Below are 16,382 nucleotides of genomic sequence, written 5' to 3'. Positions count from 1 at the left end.
ACCCCATCACCCAGGACATGCCCTTTTCTCATTGCTATGATCAAGGAAGCAGTACAGGAACCTGAAGGGACACACTCATTGTTTTTAAGAACAGCTTCTTCCCCTCCACCACCAGATTTCTGAGTGAACAATGAACCCATATACACAACCTCACTAATTTTTTTTCTTTTTGCACTACTTACTTAATTTAACCTTTTATATACATTTTCCATTGCAATTTAGTTTTTAATATTACATATTGCATTGTACTGCTTCTGAAAAACAATAAGTTTCATGACGTACGTTAGTGATATTAAACCAGGTTCTGAAAATGGCTCACATAATGCAAATGATGCCTGACCAATGACCAAGAAAGTCTCAGCATTATATCCTTGATTTTATATTCTAATTCTCTCAAAACAAATGCATTTGTTTTGGCATAATTTACATATTACTATTTATGGTTCTATTACTATTTATTATTTATGATGCAACTGTAACGAAAACCAATTTTCCCTGGGATCAATAAAGTATGACTACTACTACTGCATTTGCCTTCCTACTACCCACTCAACTTGTAAGTTAACCTTTGGGGAATCCTGCAATAGGATTGCCAAGTCACTTTACATCTCTGATTTCTGCATTTGCTCCTAATTCAGAAAATAGTCTACACCTTTATTCCTTCTACCAAAGTGCTTGACCATATACTTCCCAATACTGTATTGCATCTGCCACTTCTTTACCCATTCTCTTAATCTGTCCAAGTCTACAGACGCCTTGCTTCCTCAATGCTACCTGTTCCTCTTTGCATTATCTGCAAACTTGATCACAAAGCCTTTATTACGTCATCCAGATCAATAATTTGTACCTGAAAAGTAATGGATCTCACCAACCACTTATCACTTGCAGCCAACCAGAAATATCTCCTTTATGCCCACTCCTTGTTTACTGCTAGTCAGCCAATCTTTGTCCACGTTAGTATTTTTCCTGTAATAGCTTGGGATCTTATCTTGTTTAGCAGCCCCATGTATGGCACCTTTTCAAATGCCTTCTATAAATCCAAGCAAGCAAGACATACCAACTCTCCTTTGTCTATCCTGCCTGTAATTAATACAAAGAATTCCGACAGATTTGTCAGGCAAGATTTCCCCTTAAAGAAACCATGTTTTCAGCAGACTTCAGCCTATTTTATCATGTGCTTTCAAGTACCTTGAAACCTCATCCTCAATAATGGATCCTAACATCTTGCCTACCAGTGAAATCAGGCTAATTAACCTATAATTTCCTGTCTTTTGCCTCCCTACCTTCTTAAAGAGTGGAGAGGCGTTTGCAATTTTCTATCCTTCTGGAACCATTCCAGAATATAGTGATTCTTGAAAAGATCACTACTAGTGCCTCCACAATCTCTTCTGCTACCTTTTTCAGAACCCTGGGAGGTGTTCCATCTGGTCGAGGTCACTTATCTACCTTCAGATCCTTCAGCTTCTGTAACCCCTTTTCCTCAGTACTAGCAACTACTCACTTCTGCGCCCGACACTCCTGAATTCCTGGCATGCTACTGGTGTCTCATTCAAAATATTTATTCAATTCATTCACCATTTCTTTGTCCCCCATTACTACCTCTCCAGTATTATTTTCCAAAGTTCACATTTGCTTCTCTTTTACTCTTTACAAATCTGGAAAAATGTTTACTATCATCTTTTGTATAATTAGCTGGCTTACCTTCGTATTTCATCTTTTTTCTCCTTACTGTTTTTTAGTTGCATTGTTAGTTTTTATAAGCTTACTAATCCTCTAGTTTCCAAATAATTTTTGGTATATTGTATGCCCTCTATTTTGCTTTTATGCTGTCCTTGACTTCCCTTGTTAGCCACGGCTGCTTCATCCTTCCTTTAGGATGAACCATTCTGCACCTTTCAAATTGCTCCCAGAAAGTCCTGCCATTGCTGCTCTGACATCATCCCTGCTAGTGTCCCCCTTCAATCAACTATGACTAGCTCCTCTCTCATGCCTCTGTGGTTCTCTTTACTCCACTGTAACAACGATATACCTGATTTTAGCTTCCCCTTCTGTGATGCCACCCATTTCAATTTTACCTCCATGTAGCCTGAAGTTAAATTCTTATCCCTTTCTAAACTTTTTGTCTTTATTCTTAAGACTTACATAATCTCTCCTGCACTCTGCTTCCATTTTATGTTACCCCTATCTTTACAAGCAAATGAACTCACTCCACCTACTATTTAGTTTAAAGCCCTATCCATAGCACCAGTTATGAGATTTGCCAGGACCCTGGTCCCAAACGTAGTTAAGGTGGAGCCTGCCTCATGGGACTAGTTTATCCCTACCCCAATACCAGTGTCAATGTCCCACAAATTCACACCTACTTCTTCCACACCAATCTTTAAGCCATGCATTTAACACCCTGATCTTATTAACCCTTTGGCAATTTGCATGTGACTCAGGTAACAATCCAGAGATTATCACCTTTTAAATTTAGTCCCTAGCTGTTCAAATTCCCTCAGTAGAACTTCATTGTTCTGTGTAATTCTTATCTATGCAAGAGTCAAAATACTAAGAAGTTTGCACGGTAATGGGAGACAGTAGGCAAGTGAGTTTATTTGGATAATTTGTGATAAAAATCTACACATCGCACCATGAGCTGAAAGGCATGCTTCAGCACTGCAGAATACAAAGCTTTCTTAAAGTATGTGCCCAAATAAAATCAGGTTGAAAATGACTTCAAATTCTCAAATTAGGATCTTTAAGTACAAAGAAAGAGAGGCTGTTAGTCTTGGAAAATTTAAGTTTCGCATTTAAGGTTTTTAGCAAAATGTAATTGAATATTTAAATGAAAGATTCATAGTGCTATAAATGATTATATTATCCATTGCATACATAAGTATGTTCTATCAGTTAATGGATCACAACTGTTACTTGCTTTTAAAAATAAGACAAATTAGGAAACTGTATAACTTCCTATACAAAAATCCAAAATTAGTCTGCGCAATAATCGTATCTAAGCAAATATTTTTTAAACTTACATAAATTATATTCATGTACAATGCATAATCTTAAAGTAATAGATCTTATAAGATAAAAATTGAACTAACCCTTACAAATCTGAAGACAGAAGTTAGTATAATTGTTTCAAAATTTTCACTACTAAATATGTCACACATCTAGTCCAATAATCATCACATAAGCTTAATTCATGGATATATACTCTTAACAGATAAACAAAAATAACTGATTTCATACCAAGTATTGGATTAAATAAGCTGGTCTCTCTTGAAAAGTTCGGAAATATGTGAGGCAGATAGTACTTCTTGAAATTTGCAAATAAGAATGCAAACCCTTTCTCCTGATTTCCTTTGTCTTTCCATTCTAATCCCTTTGCCTGTAAACACAAATACACCAAACTTTAATACTGTTGTTGGATTGATTACGATACACACAGAACACTACAAAACAGAAAATCCTCAGAACTCCTACCAGTGTTCGCAATCATATGCCAATTTTATTAACAAGCACACCTGTCTAGTCATTCCATTAGTTCGGGCAGCACATATGATTTAGTAAAGATAATGGCTGAATATGCTTTTTAATTTCAGCCTGATTCACCCTAAACTTGACAAAGCCATGGCAAGCACAGAATTTCATATAGATATTTTATAGATAAAAGTTTTGTCCTAGTTTAAAAAAATACAGTCTGGATTAACATGGCCAATCCTCTATTTGCAAACAGGTTACTAAGAAAGCTCTTAAAATTAATGTTTATTTTTCAATTAGAGAGAAGGAGAAGAATAGACACATTTTAAGAGCTTTTGGGGTTAGCAACATCTATTCATTGCTACCCTAAAAGAAAGCAGTCTATAAAGAAAGTATTTTTTCAAATGCTATTAGTGACAAAGATTCATTCCATGAGGAACACAGGTTCTCAGCAACCATAGTCCTAAACTAGTTGAACAGCCAAATCAGGAAGGAGGGGGAAATAACTTTCAGAAAATTTTAAAGTTATAAAAAGTATTGACATTGCTGCAGAGAAACAAGAAAAACTAAAATAACATTTTAATACACTTTGAAATGTATTGTAATTTGTAACATTTATCTAAAGAGAATTACAAACCACATAAAGTATGCCTTGTTTTACTATGGATTAGAATTATTCCAGCAATATTTACTATGATTATTTAGACATCACACAAGGACAAAATAAATGGTATTCTACAGCAAGCCTAAAGTGGGTGGAGGACTGAATTATTGATAGTGACTTAAGTTTTCTGTGTTAAATTGTATGCGAATAGTGATTTGATAGCTGCTGCCAGTTTTAATGTATAGTAAGGTTGAACGCTACTAGTTTTGTTGTCATTAAATCCAGGCCTTGAGTTTTATTTTAAAGAAAGGTTATTAACTATTGTTTGTTAAATGATTCTCCCAAAATGTGAAGCTACTTGCAAATATTTAAAATCAGATTATTCATATTTTTGAAAGTAATACATTTTTCATTGAGTTACTCAAACTAAGCAATGTAATACAAGCTACGTTTTCATTTTAAAACCACTATATCTGTGCTGACTAATACTACAAACGTTTGTAGATTCCAAACATTTTGGGATGGGCAAATACATCTAAATAGAAACTTTTCAGGAATTCAGGGTGGGAGTGGAAAACTTGCGATTGCAAGCATACATTTAAATTTTACACTTGGATCATGGACATTATCCAAAGTAGAAATTTCGCTTTGTCATTTGTACTTCAGGAATGCACATGACTACAGATGCAAATTTCCTCCCAATTGCTGCAATTTACAGCACAAATTAACTGCTTGCAGATGTACACTTTACTTGGCTCAGTTGGCAAATCTGCACACCTCTGCTGGAATTTCTCAATACAAGTGCCAGCAACTTTTCAGACTTCTATGCAAACACTGGAATACTGAACTTAAAGGCTGAGTTCCAAGGGTAATTTAACATTTATGCTCCAAAACTGGAATAGTGGCAGAGCAACAGCTTGGCAAGACATTACCAGGAACCTGCTCCTCGATAATGTGCCACAGTTTTATAGTACTGTAGTAATATTCATAGTATTCTAATTTGTTCTCTATTTCATTTAAATATGCAATTTGTTACTCAGTTAAATGGTATCTTTTTTTTGTGTCTTTTTAGCTATTTCCTTGAAGCTTCAGATAATTGGGGCGCTTAATTGAGGCAAAATGGACTGGTCCTGATGTGTTCCAATTAAAGGGGGGGGGAAGAGAGAGAGAAGAGGGTGTGTGTGTGTGTGTGCGTACGTGTGTGTAAATAACGAACGAATAATACACACAAAGATAAAAGGGCAATTCCCCAAAAGAATTAACTCCTGATTCTCAAATATTATAATTTACTTGTCAGCAGACTAAAACTCTCTCCATCCAAAAAGCACTCCTTTTCCATCAAAAAACATCATTAAAATGAAATCCTTCATAGCTCAGTTGTAGTTATTAAACAGATCTTAAAAAAAAAATCTATATTTACTGGTGCTCAACTGCAGCACTGTTAGCAAGATGGAGGAAAAAATGTAAACAAGTAATTCATCAACAGATAATGCTTGCAAACATCTATCCTCCATTAATAATGTAATAGCCTTTTGCTCAAATCAGGCCAATTCTCAAATAAATTCTTAAGCAACTCACACAGACTTGCAAACTGCTCCAATTAACAGATTAATTGGATTTCATGCCTTACCTTTGATCCATAATCCACTGACAATTTAAAAAAAACTTAAAAAGAATTTTTCAAGAGACCTGAGAGCAGACACAATACAGAAATAAAAAAAATAAATCAGGAAATCATGATGCACACTCCCTTCCTTCCCCAATTTTGCTTCAAAATCTATGAAAGATTCCTTGCCTTTCATTCTCCAGTTTTAAAACATTGTAAAAGATGGAATCCAGTCAATTCAGCTGGCAAAGCAAACCTTCCCTTTTATGGGATGGCTCTGTGTTTCTTGAAAGGAACAATGCAGGGATATATCAACAACGAAGAAGAGAACTCAGTACAAGGTACATGGGAGACACCACTAGAAGAGACTAAAAAAAATTTTGCCAAAATGTGATATTAAAACCAACATTCAAAGACACCAGGAATCTACTGGCTGACTTATGACTTCTGTATCTAAACTTTAAATAGAGAAAACTGAAAATGAAAATAAATCAACGTAATATTAAGGACTATCAAAAAATCCAAGTGTTAGTTTAGTAGTAGAAACAATATGCATTTCTCCCTTAATAGGGTTAGTACAATAAAGTGTCTACCTGGATTACCATATATTTTAGCAGAGCATCAAGAAAATAGCTTGTAAGATCATCTTGTCCTTTATCTCCTGATTGTGGTGGGACAAGAGGAGTGATTTCTTCTGGAGTGACTTGAGCTGTCAGGAAAATATAAAAGTACAATACTAATCACGTGACACAATTTTTTTTTGTGTATAGTGTAGTTAAAAGCCAAAATTTCATTTGACTAATTCTCATCACCAATAAATCTAACCTTAATATCAAAGTGTTTATTGACCATTATGATAACAACAGTAAGCACAGTGTTAATTATTGATTTATATGCTACATCCAATAACTTGGTAATCTGTGGTTTGTATTAGATTTCCTCTCCAAGGTTGATGGCCAGTTATTTTGGCTTTGGTTCAGTTTTTTAAAATTTCCTGTGCTGTACTAAAATGACTTGGGGGACTGTTTTTAAAATATTGACAATAAGCATACGAGGAAATAACACAAAATAAAAATCAGATTCATTGATTTTAAGGGTTATGGGGGGGGGGGGAGACAGAAGACAACAGCTATATTGGATTTATCCTTTTTTTTTATTGACCTTAGGAATTCTTCCATAATATTTGGTCAGCATTATTAGAGTAACTATACTGGAAACACATGATAAGATGCATGTATACTTCTGGACTGTTAATTTACTGCACTACAACCAAATGTTAAACACTCGTTGTGCTTGCTACATCTTGAGCTCTCAGCCATTTCTTAAATGACATGAAGCAAAACAATGGCTGAAGTTGCCTTTTGTAATAATGGAAACTGCATAAGAAAGCAAAGATGCACTGTTCATTTTAAACCACTGAACATGTTAGCATCACTATATCCACAGGCACTTCCTTGACCATTACTACACTCCAAACCCTTCTTATAGATTACCTTTGTATCTAAACTTTAACTGAGCAAACTTTCAGCTAAGCACAACCACCCTACAAATCCCTCTCTCATTCCTGAATGTATTGCTAGGTTTGTCACAACCATTCCAGCTCTGGAAGGTCAAAAATCACTGAATCCAAAGCCACTTCCTGAAAGACCAGTTTAAAGCAACATTGCAAAGGAATAGCCATTTTTAAAATTATATTAAATTTCTCGTAATATTTCTTCAAATTTCTCCTTATCACCAGATGGTCCCAATATTTCTAGGATGCTTTTTGAATATTTTCTCACATGAATGGATGCTCTTGCCTCCCCTTTATTTCTGTAATTTCAATCATAATTTCTTCTCTCTTCTTATACAGAGCCTCTATTTTGATAACATTCTTTTCTATAATTATGGAAGTGTTTATAACCTACTTTTAATATAGGTTATACACTGACATTGCTTCTTTCTTCAAATATTTTCTGTCAGGATACACAATCATCTTAATTAACTTACTACTTATTAAAACTAGGTTATTTACTGTGTTAAAATTATAAGTTAATCAAATTAAATCTTTATCTTTACTTCATTTGTATCTTGCTTTTCACTGATAGAAAATATGTTTCCGTTTTAGAACGAACAGGAAAATTAGTTCTATTTAGTCTAGCCAGCAGCAGGTTACATAAGGAAGACAGAAAAAATCTCTTTATTCAGACAAGTGTAAATATGGAATTTATTTAAGGCAAGCAAATGAACACTTAAGCAGGAGGTACATGACAGCAAGAAAATTAAATGAGTAGTGGGTTGGTGGAGGATCAAGCATATATTATGTCACAGAAGGAAGATACACTTCAAGCCAAACTTGTCAACATAACCATTATTTTAAATATCCACAATAAGGGACAAAGAATAACTTGAAGTTCTTCTGTTTCAATGTGTAGATTTACTGTGATGTTGAAGCACAAAATGAAACCCAAGTTGACACTTGTGAAATGAGGCCAAGTGTAAATTGATAAGCTTTTTATTACATTGTCAGATGCTTTACCACAATTACTGTAGTTTTGAATTCACAATTGCACTTGTGACAGGATTTGTATTTATTGTTGTAATTGTACTGTATAAAAATAAGGTGGGGAAAAGAGCCCAATTTCAAAAGGACTTAAAGGCCTTAACAAAAAGGTAATTCTTACTTTCCTGAAGATGAAGTGGAGAGTTAATTAGATTGTCTAGTGTTCGAGGCCCATGCTCAGATTGCAGAGCTGGAAAGCCAGGAATAAGACAGGCAAATATCAGTAGTTGTTCTTCAGTGCAATTGTGCTGGAGTGCTTGCATCCACAACAAAAAGAGGCGTACACCTTCCCTTCGAATCTGAATGGATAGAAAGTACATTCAATATTATAGAAATTCAAATTAATGATATACAAAACTTAATAGCTTTCATACATCAGTTATTTTTTAGGAAACACTGATTAAATAACCAATTAAATTTCATATCAAAGCGAAATGTTTAAAGAGAAATTAAACTAAATGTTGTTCATTGAAATATCTATACCCATAGCAAAATTTAAAGAGACCAAATGCCCTGATATTGCAGCATTTTAAAATATACATTTCAACAGTTTTTGTTTACCACAAAAGACAAGCAATCTCTGAAGACAGAAAGAGCTTCAGAATAACACAAAATAGTAAAATGTATAACTTTTCACCCCCATATCAACATCGAAAAGACAAACATATAAATAAATATACAATTGCAAACTACATTGGATTTCAGGACATTTTCAATCACATCTTAAAAACAGCTTTAAAAAAAAACATGCAAAACCTTCAGTGAGTTCCCAACATGAAGGAGTTTCTTTAAAATCAAGCCTGCAAAACAAAAAAAAAAGCAAATTTGCAACACTGAAAAAAACATACACATTTTGGGGACATATTGTTTAAGCTCTCGGTCAGACTTGATAAATGCTTATAATCAAGTCTTTGGCATTTACTCATTTACTCTTGGTGACCTTTGTACCCTTTGACATCTTTTTACTGCCAAAAGGAAAAGGAGAGATCACCACAAACACAAAATACTGTGGCCTCAGAATTCTTGCTTTTTATTTAAAAAAAGCTTGATTCATTTAAATTTTTTAAAATACTCTATTTCTTTTTGCACAATTCAAATATTTGATCAAAAATTGTCTGAAAGATAGAAACTTATAAGTATAGTAAATATAAATGAATAGATTTACAAGGAACTTTCCTTTATGATTAGCAAGTACTCGCGTAATGGCACACAAGTAAACAATTTCATTGATTTGATCTGATTAATAGTTAACACTAGTATGGGAACTAATGAACTGCATCAATTATCTTCATTAAAAACTTATACTGTGGCTAAATGAAGGAATGTAATTTGTGCTTTCAGATTTGTCATTGTTTATGGATGTGTTTGTACCAAACTGCTATACAATGCTTACGTTCTCTAAGCAGTTAATTCACGATTATGCAAATAAATAATCTAGTACATCAGGTTACCTATACTGTGGAACTGCCATCTCGTCTGAATTCTTTCTGGAAGATGCTGCAAAATTTTCTGCAAAATAAGTTCAATTCAGATCACTATTTGTCTTTAAATAAAAAATGTGCTCATAGAAACTTCATTAGCAAGTTCTCACAGAAAGTGTAGCTTCACCAAGAAAAACTACAGAGAAGTGGAAGGTTTTTACCTTTAGTGTAAAGCTTAGTCCAAAAGTGCAGGAGCAAACAGAAAATAAATTCAACAGTACATATCTGAAAGGGTAAATTGTGGTTAAGCAGTGATTTTTAGAAAGCTATAAAGTAATTTTGGTGCATGTATTTACAATTGCATAGCAAGCACATATTTATAATTGCATTGCGGCGCATGTGGAAGGGCATTCAGGACATCACCAACTACAAGACAACACCACCTGCCTGTGTGGTGATGCCTCCCTCCCAGATGCATTGATTAACTTCTATGCTCGTTTTGAGGCAGGAAGTGACGTGGCGGCGAGAAAGACCACCCCTCCTCCAAACAACCAGGTGCTATGTCTTACTGTGGCCGATGTGAGGAGAACTCTGTGCAGGGTTAGACTACGGAAGGCTGCTGGACCAGACAATATTTCTGGCAGACTGCACAAAAGATACGCAGACCAGCTAGCTGAGATTCTCACTGACATCTTCAACATCTCGCTGAGCAGCGCTGTCGTTCCTACGTGCTTCCAGGCCGCCACTATCGGCCCCGTGCTGAAGAAGTCTTCAGTGTCCTGCCTCAACGACTACTGTTCTGTCGCACTCACATCCATCATCATGAAGTGTTTCCAAAGGCTCGTCATGAGGCACATCAAGACCCTGCTGCCCCCCTCACTGGACCCCCTGCAGTTCGCATACCACCCCAACCGTTCAACAGACGACGCCATTGCCATCACCGTCCACCTGGACAAAAAAGACAAGTACGTTCGAATGCTGTTCATAGACTTCAGTCCAGCATTCAACACAATCATTCTTCAGAAACTGATTAGAAAGCTGAGCCTACTGGGCCTGAACACCTCCCTCTGCAACTGGATCCTAGACTTCCTGACTGGGAGGCCACAGTCAGTCCGGATTGGAAGCAGCATCTCCAACACCATCACACTGAGCACAGGGCTCCCCAGGGCTGTGTGCTCAGTCCACTGTTGTTCACTCTGCTGACCCACGACTGTGCTGCAACACACAGCTCAAACCACATCATCAAGTTCACCCATGACACAACCGTGGTGGGTCTCATCAGCAAGAACGATGAGTCAGCATACAGAGAGAAGGGGCGGCGACTAACGGACCGGTGCAGAGCCAACAACCTGTCTCTGAATGTGAACAAAACAAAAGAGATGGTTGTTGACTTCAGGAGGACACGAAATGACCACTCTCTGCTGAACATCGATGACTCCTCCGTAGAGATCGTTAAGAGCACCAAATTTCTTGGTGTTCACCTGGCGGAAAATCTCACATGGTCCCTCAACACCAACTCCATAGAAAAGAAAGCCCAGCAGTGTCTCTACTTTCTGCAAAGGCTGAGAAAAGTCCATCTCCCACCACCCCCTATCCTCACCACATTCTACAGAGGTTGTATTGAGAGCATCCTGAGCAGCTGCATCACTGCCTGGTTCGGAAATTGCACCATCTCGGATCGCAAGACCCTGCAGCAAATAGTGAGGTCAGCTGAGAAGATCATCAGGGTCTGTCTTCCCGCCATTACATACATTTACACCACACGCTGCATCCGTAAAGCAAACAGCATTATGAAGGACCCCATGCACCTCTCATACAAACTCTTCTCCCTCCTGCCATCTGGCAAAAGGCACCGAAGTATTCGGCTCTCACGACCAGACTATGTAACAGTTTTTTCCCCCAAGTCATCAGACTCCATAATACCGAGAGCCTGGACTGACACTAACCTACGGGCCTCTACTGTGCCTGTTGTCTTATTTATTATTTATTGTAATGCCTGCACTGTTTTGTGCACTTTATGCAGTCCTGGGTAGGTCTGTAGTCTAGTGTAGTTTGTGTTGTTTTACGTAGTTCAGTGTAGTTTTTGTATTGTTCATGTAGCACCATGGTCCTGAAAAACATTGTCTCGTTTTTACTGTGTACTGTACCAGCAGTTATGGTCGAAATGACAATAAACAGTGACTTGACTTGACTTGATTGAAGTGCACAATTGCAGTCTTAAACTCCAAATACTGAAATAAAATTTGTTCAGATTGTACAGAGGGTCATTTTCAGCCAGCTACTATGAGATCTCTGAAACAAAAACTGGTTTTCCAAGACCCAAAGACATTTATATTTGGCAATGATTAGCAACACTACTCAAAGCCCACAAATAGTCACTACTTTATCAATTCCCGTCAGTAAATGTAGCTTCTGAAGTTGGTCTTAAATCATATTTGTCTTTAAAGGAAAGAATATCACTCCACATTATCATATAACACTTATGGATATATTTCATGATTACACATTGAATACTTCAGCTTTAATATTATTCATAATGGCAAAAAGTAGATATTTTGTATTTAAAAAACTCTTATTCTTCAGTCGAGAAAAAATATCCAACACTTCAAAAGTTAAGATTCTACTATGAAGCGACATGGAACATTACAGCAGAGTACAGGCCCTTCAGCCCATAATGTTTTGCCAACCTTTTAACATACTCCAAGATCAACCTATTTCTTCTCTCCCATATAGCTCTTCAGTTTTCTTTCAGTGTGCCTATCTAAGAGTCTTTTAAATCTACCTAATGTATCTGCCTCTATCACCATCCCCAGCATTGCGTTCCACACATATACCACTCTGCGTAAAAACTTATCGCTGACATTCTTCCTAAACGTTCCTCCATTCACCTTAAAATAATACCTTCTTGTATTAGTCATTTCTGCCCTGGGAAAATTGCACTGGCTATTCATGGTGTCTAAGCCTGCTATACACCCCTATCGTGTTACCTCTCATCCTCCTTTGCTCCAAAGAGAAAAATCCTACCTTGCTCAACCTTTCCCCATATGACATGCACTCAAATCCATGTAGCATGCTGGTAAATCTCTGCATCTTCTCCAAAGTTTCCACATTCTCCCTATAATGAGGCAATCAGAACTGAACATAATATTCCAAGTGTGATCTAACCAGAGTTTTGTAGAGTTACATTACCCCTTGGCTCCTGAACTCAACCCCATTACTAATGAGGGCTAACACACAGTTCGCTCTGTTAACCACCCAATCAATTTGTGTGGCAACTTTGAGGGATCTATGGATATGGACCCCAAAATCACCCAGCCATTAACCTTGTACTCTGCCTTCAAGTTCAACCTTTCAAAGTGAATCACTTCACACTTTTCTGGATTGAACTCCACCTGCCACCACTTAGCCTAGCTCTGCATCCTATCAATGTCATGTTATAACATACGATAACCTTCTACACTATCCACAACACACCAACTTCCGCGTCATCAGCAAACTTGTTAACCCCCACCTTCTTCCTCATCAAAGTCATTTATAAAAATTACAAAAGCAAGCGTCCAAGAACAGATCCCGGTGGAACACCACTGGTCACAATCTTCTGGACAGAGTACGCTCTATCTATTACCACCCTCTGCCTGCTATGGGCAAATCAATTCTGAATCCACGCAGCCACGTTTTCCTGGGTTCCATGCCTGCTGAATTTCTGAATAAGCCTACAATGGGGATTCTTATCAAAAGCCTTAATGAAATCCATAAACACCAAATCCACTGCCCCACCTTCATCAGTTTGTTTGTCACTGCCTCAAAGAATTCAATCAGGCTCGTGAGGCATACTTGCCCCTCATCACAAAGCCATGCTGACTACCTCTAATCAGACTATGCTTCTCCAAATGCTCATAAATCCTGTCTCTAAGAATCCTCTCCAATTGTTTGACCATCACTGATGTAAGACTCACTAGTCTACAATTTCCAATGATCATCCTTATTACCGACCTTGAACAAAGAGACTGCTGCAAAGATCATTCCCAAAGTTGCAGCAATCTCTTCCCCCACTTTCTGTAGTAAACAAAGGTATATTCTGTCCAGGCCCGGGGACTTACCTTTCCAAATTTTTTCGAAATTTCCAGATCTTCTTAACGCTGACATGTTCTAGCATATTAGCCTGTTCTACGCTATCCTCATATTCATCAAGCTGCCTCTCACTGATGACTACTGAGGCAAAGTATTCATTAAGGACTTCACCTATATCCTTGCCTTCAAGCACGTTTCCTCTTTTATCCCTGATTAGTCCTACCCTCACTTTAGCCTCTTGTTCATCACGTATATGTAGAATGCCTTAGGGCATTCCTTATTTTTACCTGCCAAGGTCTTCTCATGTCTTGTTCAAGCTCTTGTAAGTCCCTTCACAAGTTCTTTCCTGGCTACTTTATAACTCTGAAGTCTGATCCTTGCTTCCTAAATCTTGTGTCTTTCTTCCCGTTGACTAGCTGCTCCACATCTCTTGTCAACTATGGCTCCTTAATTGTACCATCCTCAATGGAACAAATCTATCCAGAATGTCATGCAAATGCTCCCTAAGCAACTTCAACATTTCTGTTGTACATTTCCGAGTACATCTCTTCCAAATTTACACTCCCTAGTTCATGCCTAATAACATATTTCACCCTCCCCCAATTAAATACTTTTGCAGAGCATCTGTTTATGTGTATATTTAAGGCGGAAGTTGATCATTTCCGGATCGGTCAGAGCAACAAAAGATATGGTGAGAAGGCAGGAGTATGAAGTTGAATGGGATCAGGGATCAGCCATGATGGAATGGTGGAGCAGACTCAATTGGCTGAATGGCTTAATTTTGTTCTTATGCCTTATGGTTCCTATCCCCTTCTAAAGCTATGCTAAAGGTTAGGTAGTTGTGGTCATCGTCTCTGAAATACACACAGGAGATCAGTCACTTCACCAGGTTCATTGCCTAGTACTAGATTCAGTATCCTTTGGTTGGCCTGTCCACATATCTTGTCATCTCAACTCAACTCTAGTTATAAATATTTATAGGAATATTTAATAATATTATTTAAACACATGGAACTGAGGATAGAATACAAAATAATTGAAAAAATCTAATATTTATACTAATGATGTCTGTTTAAGTTTGCAGCTCACTTACTTGCAAGCTAGAGAGGATGTGGTTTCAAGTACTATTGTGCAGACTTGAACATAAAAACCTAAGCTCATTGTTAAAGAGAAATACGAAGTATGTGCAGTACTTTTAAATGTGTCAGCTTTTGTATAGCATTTGTATCAATAACAGAACCAAAAAAAAACGCACACTGTAATGCAAAGCAATGACAAATACTGGAAAGCATTTGGCAAATCATACTGCATCACTGGAGAGAGCAAGGCAGTCAACATTTTGGGTCAATGATCTTTCAAAAGAATTGAAAATTGAGAATAAAGTACAGGTAAGTTGTGTGCGGGCATAGTATGGAGAAAAGGAAATGTCTAGTAAGGTGTAAACCAAACTTGTAGAGAAGAGTGTGGGCAAGAGAGAGGGCACAAGCAAGAGACGAAGCAGACTTCAGAGAGGGTGCAGAAAAGGTCCACTAGGATGTTGCATGATTTGGAGTTTTTCATGTAAAGAGAGGTTAGAAAAAATCAGATTGTTTTCTCTGGGCCGATTGAAGGGTGAGAGGTTAACCTCAGAAAAATACAGAATTATGAGTGGTAATGATAGAATAAATAATCAAAGGTCAAATACTAGAGGGTGTAGGTTCATGGTGAAAGGGGAAAAGTTGGAAGCAGATTTGCAAGGCAAGTTTTAACTTTTTTTTAAAACACAAAGAATGGCAAGTGCCTAGGTTGCAAGCCAGGGTAGGTGGTAGAAGCAGATGCAATGCAATGTCTAAGAAGCATTTAAAGGGACACAAAAGTGGCGGAGAGTAGCAGTATATGGAGCATGTGCTGGCAAATGGGATTAATTCAGATTTATATCGTGTTTGGAGCAAACATGGCCAGCTGAAAGGCCTGATCTTATGTTACACTATTCTAGGCTCTTTAAAAAAAAGAGCAAGAGAAAAATAGTAGAGAAAAGAGAATACCTTAAATAGTTAAATTTGGTATATTAAGTTTTTATTGTTATCTTCCACTTGACAAAAGATATGAGGTGGCAAGCAGCTGTTAGAGCAATGCAGGAAGTGAAAGAGTTGAGAGTGAGAGCAGTTCAGCAAACTGCCTGTCACAGCACTCCACCATCTTTCATTTTTGCCACAACTTAAGCATTCCGAGAGACTAACGTCCCCACAACTCTCTTGACTAATCTTGCATCACTACCAACCATTCCCCTTCTCACTGCAGTTTCCCATTCAGTCACCAAAAAATGCAACACCTGATTTTTTTTTAATGATTTCCAAGAAACCAGAAAGTACTTATTTCAATTTAGTCTACGTTTGGTACCCATGATGTTGTTGTGTTACAGAATTCAAATACAAATTGGACAACCACTTTGCGGAACACTTCCATTCAGTCCATAAGGGTGACATTGAGATTCCTTTTTCCAGTCACTGTAATTTTCTGTCCCACTCATATTTTATCCTCTGCCTTCACTACAATATTAATCCGATAAAGACTAAGGAATCAGTACCTCACCTTTCATTTGGGTAGTTGCTGGAACTTAATTTCAAACTTGACAATTTCAGGTAATCTTCTCTCCTCTTTTCCATTTCTCCATAGATGTGGTATAGTTAT

The 16,382-nt window shown here is 37.2% G+C and overlaps 1 protein-coding gene across 4 annotated transcripts in view; it reads right to left on the bottom strand.

Annotated features, from left to right (window-relative positions):
• The window catches only part of ralgapa1 (Ral GTPase activating protein catalytic subunit alpha 1), a 210,429-nt gene that overhangs the window by 153,476 nt on the left and 40,571 nt on the right, over positions 1 to 16,382 (bottom strand). For all 4 annotated transcript variants that reach the window (XM_072267609.1, XM_072267616.1, XM_072267625.1 and 1 more), the window contains exons 4-8: positions 9,672 to 9,729; positions 8,977 to 9,020; positions 8,342 to 8,519; positions 6,281 to 6,387; positions 3,238 to 3,376 (exon numbers count right to left, since the gene is read on the bottom strand). In XM_072267609.1, the coding sequence (XP_072123710.1) occupies positions 3,238 to 3,376; positions 6,281 to 6,387; positions 8,342 to 8,519; positions 8,977 to 9,020; positions 9,672 to 9,729 (526 nt within the window). The remainder of the gene's footprint in view (positions 1 to 3,237; positions 3,377 to 6,280; positions 6,388 to 8,341; positions 8,520 to 8,976; positions 9,021 to 9,671; positions 9,730 to 16,382) is intronic.

Source organism: Mobula birostris, chromosome 1, assembly GCF_030028105.1.
Source record: "Mobula birostris isolate sMobBir1 chromosome 1, sMobBir1.hap1, whole genome shotgun sequence".
Taxonomy (NCBI): domain Eukaryota; kingdom Metazoa; phylum Chordata; class Chondrichthyes; order Myliobatiformes; family Myliobatidae; genus Mobula; species Mobula birostris.
Note: the sequence above shows the minus strand (reverse complement) of the source record. Positions and strands in the feature narration are given on the sequence as shown.